At 35.9% G+C, this 15,823-nt stretch overlaps 1 protein-coding gene across 1 annotated transcript; it reads right to left on the reverse strand.

Moving 5' to 3' along the window:
- Nucleotides 1-10,037: 10,037 nt before the first annotated feature.
- LOC110876873 lies at nt 10,038-10,544 on the reverse strand. The gene has a single exon (XM_022125033.1). The coding sequence runs from the start codon at nt 10,542-10,544 to the stop codon at nt 10,038-10,040; it is 507 nt and encodes a 168-aa protein (XP_021980725.1).
- Between the last annotated feature and the right edge of the window lie 5,279 nt (nt 10,545-15,823).

A 15,823-nucleotide genomic window follows, 5' to 3' on the forward strand; every position in this document is an offset into this window, starting at 1 on the left:
TATTTCTCTCTTGTTTATAACACGTTATCAGCACGAAGCTCTAACCATTTCCATTAATTCTTCTGTAAAGATTCTCCACTCCCTTCTAATTTGTTATGTTTTCGATAACATATCTATTCAAACATGTCAACCTCTTTATCCATCTATTGGTACGAGTAAGATGAAGATATCAAGGGATATTCAGAAAATTACCATGCATGTTATTGAAAAACTAGATCATGTGTTGCATTTTCCTTTTGATTTTGCCTCTACCCAACAAGCAGAGGTCAGCTGTATCCGTCAATTGAGGTAACAATTCGAACATTCTTCCGTGATTAAATGCGTAATATGTATATCCTACATATATGGATATACATGATATAAATTTACCGTTATAGTTCTGCGACTTAATTTTTGGTTTCCGGCCATGAAGAGTATGCAAATTAGAAACTAAAAGTCAAGAAGATAGAATCATAGAATACAAATCTAAGATATCCAGAAATCAAATCTATGAAATCCCCAATGAATTTTTTTAGAGGTTGAACATACACGTAAAACTATAGTGGTATGATTAAAAAAAAGGATTTTGGAACGAGTCGGTTTCGATGAATTCGTTGGCAAAACCGTAGGTGGCGTTACCAGAAAATTCTATTTTCCAGGATATAACTTTGACCTAGTCTTGCATGATATATTTTACTTTATTGTGAAATTAATTATTAAATGCTCCATCAGTTATTATTTCTTTTAAAACGTTCTTAATGGTGTGTGTAAGGTAGAAATAATGATAAGATATAACTACGATTTCTGTTTTCTGTTACAAGTTTTAAGAATATGCTTAGAATTAATAGCACCCTATCATATAAAAAAAATTATCTTAGCATTGAATAGAATAATTATTCATAATGAGTTGGTTTATTCATAAAGTATATCAAATTTGTTTTGAATAACAATAAAAAAATCATCGTTTAGATAGTTATATAAAACATACATACCTTAATGATTTCACGAAAATCACGGTTGTAATCCTCATTAACAATAAATCGGTTCCCAAGGCTTCCGCCGGAGAAAACCGGTTACGAACGGGAAAATAGGACTGACGGTTACCATCATGACAAAGATATTCATTTATCAATTAATATTATCATTAATAAAAAGTCAAGTCAACAAAGGTGAGAGTTACATCTCTTTGTTTTTATATCATTAATAATTAATAACTAATTAACATGGCATAACCATAAATTAATACTATCATTTATTAACCTCTTATAATTTAATTATATATTAAATTTCAAATTTCTTTTATTAAACATCCTTTTTTCTTTCAAGAGTTTTCTAACCCTCTATTTTTAAAGATAACATAGGCTATGTTAGAGAAATCTCATGTAAGCTAATAATTTACTTTAAAGCTGGGTTTTGGATATTGTGTTGGCTGGTTATACCACCATTCATTTATAATACATCTATAGCCTACGCATGATATCATATAAAGTTATTTTTTAAAAGATTATTTGTATGATTAAGTTGTGTTTTATTAAAATAGGATATGTACCTCGAAAGTTTTATATTTGTGATGACCAGATCCAATTCATAAACACTGACTTTCTTGAAGTTTAGTTTTAGGATATAAATTGTATGGGCCGTAGATGTAGTTGTTTAATGACTAGTTACCCATGTATGAGATTTGTCTTTATTTTAATATAATAGAATAATAGAATAAAGGTAGATTGAGATGTTGTTAAGCATTTTAGTATACGTTATTAAACATAAAATGTACAAAACTCTTGCATATCATATGTGACAATAGTACATAAGTTGAGCCCGCAACTCTTATGCCCATACACTTCTACATATAAAGATGTTTATTAGTGTAATCAGTTATTTGAATCCCAAATGACGTGATGTGGTCAATCTACCAATGATTATAAGTATTCAAAATATTTGAGAGATAGACAACCACAAAATGGGAAGAAATGTCAATCATAAAAACTTGACTTCTACCAAATTTATACAAATTCACATTTCCAAACTTGAGTTCGTCGCACTCGACGCCTACGGACACTACTACCTCCCCTAGACTCTAGATACTAAAATATAGCAAATAGCCTAGAAGAAACAATCCATGGCGGGAATGAAACTTCTATACAAGCAAGAGTTAAAGCCAGGATCTTTCTCTATAACAAGCCTTATAAATATCTAGAAAGATAATCTCTTTCCATTGAGAACCTTAAAGATATGCATGACCACCGGAAGTTGGTTGTCCTCCAAAAGGTTGACATAAGTTTTATCTATTTGCAATTGTAGTTTTTTTTTTAAAATAATTTACGAGTACAACTCTTAGATTACATCAGAATTGAAATTACGTCTCACAAATCACATGCTCTCTCGAAACAATATAGAGAAATTTTTTTTCTTATAATACTCGAAAGTCATATCACATCTTCTAAACCGCATAGCAAAATTGAAAGCTCATACTTAAATACTATACAAGTTGATTCAGCGGTGCTAGTCATTCCTTGAAGCGAATGTGGCAATTTTTTTATGCTAATAAAGGAGAAAAATAGTTATTCAGCCCCAGAAGCGGCCATATGCGTGGAAGATGATGATCAAACCAGACATCAATGAGTCAAACATACAAAATATAAGTCAGTCGCTAAGGGGGAGGTCCGTTAAAAAGGGAAAATAAACACCCATTTAGCTACCACAAATATGGGTGACACATGTCCGGTATACGCCAACACTAAAGAAATATTGTTATTAGTAGTCTCTAGCAATGACAATTATTGATACTATTTCACTGTTAGTAGCATATCAAATGCTCCGGAAGAGCATCAACATCTTATTTCCCAGATACAAATTTTATTATTAATTAAGCCTCATATTCTAGTATGTCCTGAAGAAAGTTACTAAGTTTTCAAATATGTTTGAATAAACGATCATCACATTGGAATGTTGACAAAGAAAAATGATATTGAATATCTCCAAAATTGCATATGTGAATATAGCCAGAAGATCATATTATAAAACCAAAAGTTTACCAACTAAACTAAAATATGCTGCAAGAAAAAAAAACTCATACAAAGTCAAAAAAAAAAATGGTGAGCAACCAGAAACTACCAGAAAAATACACGTTCACCATACGACATGGCCATATAGCATCATGATAAGCTAAACAATCAAACGTGCTAACTAGCACCTCTAAATAATCTAAAAGCATTGCTACCAAAATGCCTTATCATATGTGTAGTTAGTTTTTTTTTTTTGGCAAATAATTTTTTTTATACCCAAAAAAAAAAAAGCTCCTACAAACAATCCCTCTTATATGGGACCTTTGAAATATACGGATGTCTAATCTAATGCATTCATACATGGCTACATGTGAGTTTTCAGCTACCCGTATGTAGCATACGCCCAACACTATGGAACGTTGGTCTTTGACATAGTTTAACGTTGCTCTTTGACAACACAGTTGTATGGACCATTGTTGGGCACAATGTGAAGTATAGTGAGTGGCATGCTTAGTCGAGACAGAATTCGTCTATTAATGACTATAAAATCAATTCAAAACCAACTGCTTATCACAAATACTCCCCATTATAACTTGTCTCCTGAAGCGAACCAAGTTTCCATTCTTTATACTAGGTTGTGAAGCCTATGTACCAATAGCACCACCATAACATGTGAAATGGGATGTGTACACAGTATTCCCAGTCTTAGGGGGAGACAATAAAATGAAAGACTGGCAACACAAGAAAATGCATCATCGTTATTGAATTTAGACCCCTGAAGTGGTCAATATAAATATGAAGTCCAAAGGAGCGTGAATTTGCAAATAATAGCAAATGAAATACGAGATGCATTCACAAACACAAACAGAGTGACAAGGTCACATATACCAGCACTTAACTCACCTACTCAAATTTAAGTAATCACAAAATGATTACCATATTAGAAAAAAAGTGGGAAGTAAACTCGGTTCCAATATATAAATCCCACAAATACGAAAAGAGTAAGGCAACGCAGTTGGTGTAATCCCAGAAGAGGTTGCTGATAAAATCCTAAAAGAGATTAACGAAATCCTGGAAGATATTAACGAAGCCCCAGAGGAGGATAAGGGAGTTCTTGAAGAAACTCAGTTATCAAACACGTATGAGATCTCAATGACTTGTGTACAAAATAGTACAATATGGAACCGTAATGAAACACGCGTGAAATGATATATTTGCATATGCTATAGAAATAAATGTAATCGATGAAAAGGGTTACAAACATGAAACTGTGTAAGAGTGCACACACAGAAATAGCCAAAACGGCTCAACGACTTAATGGTTTAATTATATTCGCTCAACAAACAAAACGTTTTCGAACCTGTCGTTCGAACACCTTTAGACGTCAAACCAGTAGGTTATAAATGGGTGTCTTTAAATAAAAAGAAACATAAAGAATGAGATTTTGTGATGAAAGGTACGACTTTTAACATAAAGATTTTTCCCAAATCCCAGTAGTTGATTATGAGGAAACGTATACCCCTGTAGTGGATGCGATAATCTTTAGATGTTTAAGCGACCTCGTAATCTCAGAATTGACTTCAGATAAAACTTATGGATGTCGTCACCATATACATGTACGAGACAATTGTAAATGACATCTGCATGAAAATCCCCAAAGGATTAAAATGCCCAAAGCATTATTAAACAATAACCCCATATGTGTTATATAAATCTTAAAGGGAACATTGGTCCTACGTGATACAGTTAACTGAACTGATTTTGAAATGAGGCGCTCATATCTACTTATTAAGATTTCACTCTTAATGTTCAATTTAATTGCATTTTACAGTGATGATGTAAACATCATCGTGAGGAACTGTCAAACTAAAGAGGGGAAACTTTGAAGGACCTTGTTAGGAACTGAGGCTATCATGAAAGTGTTTGTTTGTATAATTTCAACAAATCAATAGATATGAATTGAGATTTAAATGCAGCGGAAATAAAAACAAACTTTGTAAACACAATCAAGGAGAAAATAGTTTTGATGAACACATACTTCATATTGTGTCGAATGATTACAATATAAGTCAAAATATTACAAAGCATGTTTACAAGCTAAACTCCCCCTCAGCCTGATGCTCCGTGGTTGATTGCACAAGATGAAAGGATTAGATATGAGAAGAAAAACCCACTCAGTCAATCAAATGTAGCAGTACAGGGTACTGTTACATTTATAGGCAAACCAAACCACTGAAGCATCTCAGCTGACGTCACCATGAAAGTGACATCTAACAACCTAACAAACTCTATCCACTGATCTATAACTACTGACCATAGAGACACTGATTACATTTTAATCACTGATGTATAAACACTGATTCTTCATTCCACTGATGCAGTCAACCACTGATGTTTGAGCATCAGTGCTTTCTTCAAAGGGTGATCAAACCTTGAATGGGCAGTGCTTTAACTCTTCAGCAGTGCTTGGATTCCGTCAGTAGATTGAGCTTCAGCCTTTCATCTTCATCAATACTTTAGTAGCAGTTGTCTTATTGAGCAGTGCTTTGAAGTCTGTCAGTTGCCAAATAACCACTGTCAAGGGGAAAGCTTAATGCAAACAGCTGATTATGATGAATCCACTGTTGTGAACCAGTTTTGGCTTTCATTATCTGTTCCTCTGGTAGGGTTCAATCCCAACAGACCTTTACACTGTGTAGTTCTCGACCCGCAGTTCAACTATATATATGTACAACTTTTTCTTATCAATCAGACTACATCCAGAAGAGGTTATATAGATAAAACTCAATTACGAGTACGCTAATGGTTGTCAGATTTCTTGAAATATGGAAATGATTTTATCATCCCTAAGAAGAGGATGGATAAGTAATTGGTCTAGAAGTACCTTATTTAATTGTGATCGGAACATTGATGTATCTTGCAAACATGTTGCACTATTTTTCCTTCACTAGGTTTTTCCCATTTGGGTTTTTCCTAATAAGGTTTTTAACAAGGCAACATAACTGATCCAGTAGCATCAGTTTATCTTTATCTTGTAGGTCCCAAAGTGCCGACTTAACATCATTCTGAAGCATGTTGTTAATAATGTATAATGCGCTATACTCTTTTTCCTTAGCTACGGTTTTGTCCCACTGGGTTTTCCTAGCAAGGCTTTTAACGAGTCATAATTATAAAGCGCATTAATTGATAAGTTGATATTTCTACATAACTCGAAACACCGATTGATCCTTAAGAAGAATCCGAAGTCCCATTATGCAGATACAATTTTATTTATGAAGATAGAAGATTTCAACATACTCAAGGAGAATGTAGATTAGAGATGATCAAGGGAAGTCCAAGTTATACCGTATGAAGACGATGCAAACTGCACCACTCAATTCAAAGAAGACTACATCAAATATCAAGTTAAGCACTTGGTAAAAAAAGGATTGGATTCCATATCATCAAGATATAAATGCAAAATTGACGGGGGAGTAATATACACACTGTACTCTTTTTCCTTGACTAATTTTTTGTCCCACTGGGTTTTCTTAGCAAGGTTTTAATGAGGCAGTATAACTGATCCTGAAGTGTCAGTTAATATCGGTCCTGAAGAATCGAGCCAATATCTTCCAATGTATAATGTTGATAGTGTATAATATAAAATGTCTGAGGGGGAGTGTTATGAACGCAACCATTTTATGGCCGAACCCAATGTTTATGGGCTTTAGGCTTTTAGGGATTCTATTGTACTAGTTTATATATACTATGTATATGTCAGATGAATAAGGAGATTGAATCAGTTTCTCTATATCTCCCTTGTTTTTTCACAGATATCATATTTTTTAACATTTATCTCTTATTTTAGAAACCCCTCACATCCCAATTACCATACCAATCTCTACATTCTTATTTCATTAATTTTTCTCCTTCTTTATTATTAGGGGAATTGGTCTGTAATAATCCCACCTAGACCTTATTGGCCATTAATAATCCCACCTCAGAATATTCCCCCCACCAGTCCCACCTTTCACCTATTTTTCCTACAATTGTCCCCCGTTAAAAAAACTTAACGGGGTTAAGCTTTTTTCGAAATTACAAACAGGTTTTTTAGAGCTTTTGATTAGAACGACGATACGAGTCCATTGATGTAAAACTTGCCTCGAAACGGTGCTCCAAACGATGAAAACGGTGCTTCAATTCGGGTGTCTAAATTTCCAATTAACCACAATCAAGTCACTTAGAGCACCATTTCAAAGTAAGTTTTACATCAATGGACTCGTATCATCGTTCTGATCAAAAGCCCCAAAAATCTGTTTATAATTAACGGGGGACCATTGTAGGAAAAATAGGTGAAAGGTGGGACTGGTGGGGGGAATATTCTGAGGTGGGATTATTAATGGTAAATAAGGTCTAGGTAGGATTATTACAGGCCAATTCCCCAAGTTTTTATTAATTTTTAAAATTTTTGAAAATAGGGTGAGAGATAGTGGATAGAATGTGCTCTTACAAAGGAATTATAGTTAGATAAATTAACATATTTTTATAAAGTAAAATGCCAAAAAAATCGTCTCTAAGGTTTGAGCTGATTTGTCTATTACATTCAAAATAACTTTTTTGTATCCGGATAACTTACGTTTTGATCTTGTTGCCTTTCCATCCAAATCACAAACCCTGTTAAAATGTATTGCTAACTCAGTGACGATTTTGACAATTTATCCATTTATTTTTTTGTTTTTGTATTTTATTTATTACATTCAAATAAAAATAGCTATAATTATAATATATACACATATTTACATATATACACACACATTAATATGTATATATATACAAACTTATTTTTTTAATTTTTTTACATTTAAATTAAAAAAATAAAAAATAGTAAAATAATGTATACACACACAATGGCACACGTTGGTGGTGAAGGCGACACACAGTGGCACACATTACAGCACGGTTATGCCTCAATTGACGAGATAATTGACCTGAAATCGGTGGTGGGTGTTGTGTTTCTGGAGTGGATAGAGTTGCGTGAGAGCTATGTGTGTTGAGTGGATTGGGGGATTTCATGTGCAAAATCGTTCGGATTTCTACCGTTAAGGTGCAGAAAGAGACGAGAGAGATGGGTGGTACTGTACCGGTGAGTGTAGAGAGATATGGGATCTATACCGATGAGTGAAGGGGGAGACGAATGGTATTGATGTTTGGTAGGATTGATCAATAAGGGGAGATGAGGTACGAGTGCATAAATAGTTTGGGTGGTTATAACTTCGGTAGTGGTGGTGGAGTAGGTGGATAAGAGAGAGAGAGAGAGAGAGAGTGTGTGTGTAGGTTTAGGTTCCTATAAAAATGACATTTTCGTAAGAAGGCATAGGATTTGACATGTAAGCATCGTATTTTGGACTTAGACATGATGTTGTGGGTTGTTTTGGCAAGAAAAACACCAAACGTAACAATTTAAGACACAAGACAATAAATTCTAGGCTTAAAACTTGAAACACTACGCCAAGAATGTTAATTTGTGTGTTTTAAGTGTTAATTTGTGTGTTTTAGTTGTGTTTTAAATTTCGTGCCTATAATACATTGCATTGTGTTTTAAATTGTTATGTTTGGTGTTTTTCTATCCTAAACCACCTAAAACATCATGCAAAAGTCCAAAACATGATGTCTACATGTCAATTCCTATGTCTTCTCACAATTCTTACAAAAATAAATCATTTTTACAGGAACCTCACCCAATGTATATATATTATAATTAATTTTATTATTATTATCTATTTATTTAAAGGTTAAAAGGAAAATTTAAAAAAATAAGTGTGTATATATATAAATGTATGTGTATATGTATATATATTATAATTATACTTATTTTTTATATTTTTTTTAAATGTAAAAAATAAAATTTTAAAAATCAAAGAACATAATAAGAAATGAGTAAATTGCCAAAATCATCTCTGATCTGATTTAATAGGGTTTGTGATTTGGATAGAAATGAAAACAAAATCAAAACGTCAGGTGTCTAAATACAAAAAAAAAAAAGTTGAATGTAGCAGACAAATCAGCCCAAACCTCAGGGACAATTTTGGCATTTTACACTTGTTTACCTTTAATACATGCCAATTTACCATGTAATTTATCATAATGAATTACATTGTCAGAGCCTTATTTTACAATGAATCGGTCTTCATAAAAGTCTAATTCGGTGTATGTATAGTCTTTGCAAAAGTTCTTGCTTTTCGATTAACAAATTTGGTAAAGGAAGTAAGTAGCCAAATCAAACTTTTTTTATAAAAAGGAGGCAAATACTAGTTGGAGTTCTATACTTCTATTACAATGAATGAGTCTTTATAAAAGTCTAATTCGATGTATGTTTATAGGCTTTGCAAAAGTTCTTGTTTATCGATTAGCAAATTTGAGAAAGGAAGTAAGTAGCCCAAATCAAACATTTTTATAAAAAGGAGGCAAATACTAGGTGAAGTTCTATACTTCAATTACTATGAAGTTCTTAATTGTGCTAAAAAAAGGTCAGATGTAAACTTATTGGTGTTTAATTAACATGGTTTAACAAGAGATTTGATTGTGTAAATGAGAACTTCCTTGTGGTCTAGGGAACTTCTATTTCAAAGATACAATTCTTGATGCTAGCAACAAAGGATTTTACTCCTTAGGCCATCCGTAGTCATAAGGCCCCTTTGTGGGCGTTATGCGATATGTGGCACGCCATGTTATTACGGGGCTTTATGGGGCGTCATGCAACTTGAGGCCGTAGTCATAAAGCCCCTTTGTCATCATTACTCAATTATTTATTTTTCATTTTTTTAATTATTTTCTAAGTTTTATAAAATTAAAAATCATTGCGTTAAATAAAAAACAATTCAATAAAACTAAAAAAAACGTTACACCTAAAAAATATATTTATTCTTCGTCTTCATTGTCGTTCTCTCCTTCTTTCTCTTCGTTTTCTCCAGCATCCAAACCTACGTCTTCAAAGTTCCCGTCTTCGAATTCCTCAACTTCTTCTTCCTCGGAATCTTCTTCGTCGTCACCATTGTGTCGCATTGGGCGAATCGCCTAAGCATGCTCAACCAAATCCGCCTTCAACGTGTTATGTATTTCCTTAGATCGCAATAGTTGAGCATTTGCGAGTCTCTCTTCCATTGTTGCTTGGGTTCCTTCGACTAAATCTTCGGGAATATAGTTTTGGCATATCGCTCTTCCATCATCCTCTATGATCATATTATGCAAAATGATGCAAGCATACATGGTCATTCGTATTCTATCCTTATGCCACATACGACAAGGATTTCTGATAAAATGCCATCGTTGCTGTAGAACCCCAAAACACCTCTCCATGTCCTTTCTCGAAGACTCTTGTAGTTTTTTAAAATACTTTCTTTTCTCATCGAACGTTTCAGAAAACGTTTTAACAATAATCGAATACTCCGGGTATATACCATCGCCCAAATAGTAGCCATGCTCGTAATCGTTCCCGTTCGCATGAAAACCGGCCTTTGATATCGTTCCAGAAATGTAGCTCTCTAATAATGGTGAAGCCTCTAAGGTATTAATGTCGTTCATACCCCGGCAACACCAAAGAAGGCCGACCAAATCCAAAGGTCGTATTACGCAACAACTTGTAACACCAAAGTTGGCCCTTTTGATCACCCTGTGTATGTTGACCTCGTCATGCGGTTGGACAATTATACTAACGCCATTGACGACAATCCAAGCAACCAATCATGCCGGGTATTCCATGCTTTTCTAGATGCACCTCATATATTTGTTGAAGGTCGTTCCAAGTGGGATTTCTCAAATAACGTTTTCCATGTAACTGGCATATACCTAAAATATAATTTAATATATAAAAGTTTTACTAGTAAGCTACTAAAAATAAAAGTAAATATATAAAAGTAAATAAATAAAAGTAAATAAAAAATACCATAGCAAAAATGTTCCACTCAATCTCGTGTTGTTTTCTCCCCCATCTTCAAGTACTCGTCGTTGATGTCGTACGTGTTTCCGTAGGCTAATATGCGTAAGGCGGAGGTGACCTTTTGAATTGAGGTGAAGCCTAAATATCCTCGCGCGTCCATTCTTTGCTTAAAGAAATCATACTTATCTTCCAAATCATTATTAATGCGCAAAAATAACCTTTGGCTCATCCGAAACCCTCGTCTAAAAACATTGGGTCCGTGAACCGGTGTGGGATCAAAATAGTCTTTCAACAAACGCTCATTCGCGGCTTCACGATCTCGCAAGATATAGGTGCGCTGCAAAATGGGTCGTGGAGGGGGAGTAGGCCGAACGTGCTCAAATGTTTGTATCACAAGAGTACATGCACTCGTAACCGCTTCTTCCTCCTCCGCGTTTTCTTCGGGTGAAAAAAATCTTCGGTAAATATCGGTGAAGGAGTCTTCTGATGAGGAACCCATTTTTTTAATAGGGTGGGAGTAGCTTCAACACTTTTTAAAAAGTATATAGAGAAGAAGGGAATGATATATGATGAATTGTAAAGATATGAAAGATTTGGGAGTTATTTATAGATTGAAAATTTGAATTTTTTTTTAAATTATGACCGTTCAACGGTCAAAAAATCAAAACAAACACCCCATAGCGCCGCTATAGAGATCGCGCCACCCCCTTCTTTTTCATTCATGGCGCCCTCCGTCCCGGTGTTTGGCTGCGCCATTGGGCGCTATAGCCCTTCATACCGCCCCATTACAGGGGGACTTATGTATTGATGGTCCTAATTAACCTTATTATAATAGTAGTTTGCAAATAGAGAATTGGCATAGGCAAATATTTCAAAAAAAAACTCATTTGCATTCTAAGTTGTTTCTATGACATTCATATTGTGTGTCTTTACCATTTTGTTATCCTTGGATATTGATGTGGTCCAGAATCACTTGTTCGGAAGTTCTTCTCCCAAATTAATTGCTAGTGGTCCCAACTACTTTCAATGGAGTAAGTTAACCCTTTTCTAAGAGGTTCATGAGAGCTTGCGTCTTTGCTATTTGTTTCTTCTTTCAAGCTTCCATTAAAGTGATTGATAAATTGAAGCTAAATAGAAAGAGGATTCCCAACAAATCAATTAGAAGCTAAGGAGTATGGTCAAAGAAAGTGAACATTGCCAAATAAGCAACTAGATAGCTCTTTTCGCCATATACACGACTAGCTCACGTATAAAACGTGCTTCGAACTCTTCACATGAACATGTCACATTCAACGGATAAATGCCGAAGCACGCCACCGAAGAATCACTCGGTTAAAAACACTCGAACATGTTGGAACCTTCCTACGCATATGGTACACGTATCTATACCATGCAAAGGACGGGTTAGATTTTTTATTTTTAATACAAAACGAATTTGTCATTTTATATATCAAAACCATGTTGTCTATATGGTTTGATATATTAAATACATTAGTTCAAATGGTTTTCATAAATAAATAAATAAATAAAGGTACAAACTCTAATGCATAAAGTACACACATATGATGCACAACTTTTTAAACAAATAAAAATAATAATAAGGCAAATTGGATTTAAATAATCTCAGTTTTCTTAATTTGGCCGATAATAATCCCAACTCAGTTATTGGTCGATAATAATCCGAACTGGTCCACTTTTGGCTGATAATAGTCCGCCGTTAAAAATAGCTTAACGGAGTTAAGCTTTTTTCCGAATTACAGACTGATGTTTTATGGATTTTTCATCAGAACGAGGATACGAGTCGATTTCTGTAAAACTTACCTCGAAACGATGCTTCAAACGACTTGATTTTTGTTAATTGGAAGTTTAAACAACCGAATTGAAGCACCGTTTTCGTTGTTTGGGGCAGTATTTCGAGGTAAATTTTACATTAATCAACTCGTATCCTCATTCTAATCAAAAGCCTTAAAACATCAGTTTGTAATTTTGAAAAAAACTCAACTCAGTTAAGCTATATTTAACGCAGACTATTATCGACCAAAAGTGGAACAGTTCGGATTATTATCGGCCAATAACTGAGTTGGGATTATTATCAGCCAAATTGAGAAAGCTTGGATTATTTAAATCCAATTTGCCTAATAATAATAATAAGTCAAAAGTTTTTTTTTTTTTGCGTTGAGACATGTGTATGTGCTTTCCAAAAAGTGACATCTTGTCACTATTTAAGAGACATCTTGTCAACTTTATAGCTATTAGTCTAAAAGGTGGATATATCTACTATTCACATCAACTATGTCATGACAACTGCATATTGGAGCAGCTTTTACAGCTGTAAAGGTGCACCAAACAGCTTCTCCCCAGAAGTTGCAGTAGGTGGAGAAGCTAGAAGCACAACAGCTTAAGACAAGAAGCACTTACATCCTCACCATTAACACCTCTAATTGAGGACTAACAGTGAAAGTAGGTACGCAAACCCGACTAAAACACATGAAGAACACAACATAACAGCTTCTTGCACAGTCCCATAGTCAAGAAGCTAAGAAGGCAACAAGAAATAAGCTATAAGCTCAGTAGCCAGAAGCCAGAAGTCGGAAGCTATAAGCTTCAAGCCACAAGCTTAAAGCTATAGACAGAGAAACTATAAGCTCAGAAACCAGAATTCGGAAGCTAGGAGCTTCCTGCCAGGAGCTTAAAGTTATAGGCTGAGAAGCTATAAGCTCAGAAGCCAGAAGTCAGAAGTTATAAGCTTCAAGCCACAAGCTTAGAGTTATAGGCTGAGAAGCTAAAAGCTCAAGCTCAGAAGCTAAAAGCTCAAGCTCAGAAGCTATAAGCTCAAGCTCAGAAGCTACAAGCCATCAAGCTTGAAGCCAAAAACCTTATAAGCCCGGAAGCTACTAGCCTAAAGAAACTAAGAGGGTACCAAGCCATCCTCAGGCAAAGAGCAACCACATAAAGGGTGCCTTAGGCACCTTAAACACGTTTCCTTATAAATAATGACATATCTATTTTTAAGCATCTATTAATAAAAAGAAAAAAGTAGCTCATGGTCAGAAGCTACTAAAGCAGCTTGTTAATACAGGACAGGCCAGAAGCTACCAAAGCTACTAAAACAGCTTACGTCAAGAAGCTTCAAGCTGGAAGCAAAGAAGGTAAGGTGGTCAGCAGCTCAACATCTCAAACACACGAGCCAAACAAGCATTTCCTAAAGAAGAGCAGATCTTTCATAAAATCATACAACATAATCCTTTAAGGGAACAAGCACATCACCTAGGGCAGATGCCCGGCTTCCCCTTCAAAAAGACAAATAACTCTAAAAGAAAAAAGATACCTTCTCCGGCTAAGGAGCTGTTAAAGGAGTGAAGGCCAGGCTCTCCCACTGAGAAGATTATAAAGCAACTTCCCACATACCTTACCATTTAGCACAAACTTCTCTCTAAAACACTTCCAAGCTTCTCAGGTCCTCACCTGTTGTAACTTTAGAAGCTAAGAAGTAAACAAGCTTCTCAGGCTCCCACCTGATGTAACCCAAAAGCTTAGAAGTAATTAGCATCGTAGCTCCTCACCTAATGCAACATTTAGAAACTCATAAGGAAGTTAACTTTCAAGTTCATCACCTCACGTAATTGTGGAAGACCAAACAATAATCAACGCAGTAGGTCCTCACCTATGGTAATCCTCGGAGCTCAAAAGATAGTCAGCTTCACAAATCTTTCACCTATTATGACCCTAGAAGCTTAACCACACACCATTGGGTAGCCGCCACAACTAACTCATCCAAGAAGCTTATAAGCCATCAATCTTCTTACTGCTCTCAAAGAGTCTCTAAACAGCAACCTTAAGCAAGGAGCACACACATGGCAATATTAAGCATAAGCAAGTAAGCTAATCACCAATGATGGTCATACCTCATAATGAGAAACAAAAATGGAAAGCCATCAAAAGCCAAATGAATTATTTCAGCTATTATAACTTAGAAGCGACCCTATCCTTACCACATGATGGCTAAACTCTAATTTGCATACGAAAACCGAAGACACCTCCGAACAAGGAGGCGCACAAAGAAACTAACGCTTGAGCATATTCGCAAGAACGACCAATGCTAAATAGGGTCACACGTTCAAGACAACAGTGATAGGCTTCCAGTTCAACAGTTTACTTGAAACAAGTGTAAATCCTTTTGAACACCTTATTAGTAGATTCTTAGATAACGAAAGAAACTCACAAACTTGGAAGCTTCAAAGGAAGTGTCGCAACTTCATAAAAAAATTGGAGCTTGGAAGCTGGGAAACTCAAAAAATTTGTAAGCTTATAGGTAGCGTTTGGTATGCAGGAATGAGAGGTGGAATGGAATGGACCATTGAGAGGGAATGAAGAAAAGAGTGTTTGGTTGGTCGATGGAATGGAATCGCCCATTCCAAAATGCATTCCATTCCCTCAAAATCATTCCATCCCTCCCCGCTGTTTTTTTTCCATTCCATTCCCTCTTCACCCTTCATTAATAACACCACAACTCACTACCGTTGCCACCACCCACCACCACTGTCATCCGCCGCCGTCACCCACCTTCACCGCCACCCGCCACCGCCATCACCCGCCACCCACCTCCATCCCCGCCACCGCCGCCATACACCATCGCCGTTGCCACCTTCGATCACCGCCACCACTCACCTTCGATCATCGCCGCTGCCACCTCCGATCACCGTCGCCGTCGCCACCCACCTCCGTCATCGCCACCACCTGACACTACCGTCGCCACCGCTTTTCACCTCTGACCACCGCCACCACCCACCTTCACCGTCACCCATCAGCACCACCGTTTTCACCACCCGTTGCCGTCTCCACTTGCCGTCGTCTCCACCCACCACCACCGCCGCCACTACAACTGCACCCTATCACCACCCACCATCGCTGCCCATCATTAACC

This window comes from Helianthus annuus, chromosome 9 (assembly GCF_002127325.2).
Source record: "Helianthus annuus cultivar XRQ/B chromosome 9, HanXRQr2.0-SUNRISE, whole genome shotgun sequence".
Classification (NCBI taxonomy): domain Eukaryota; kingdom Viridiplantae; phylum Streptophyta; class Magnoliopsida; order Asterales; family Asteraceae; genus Helianthus; species Helianthus annuus.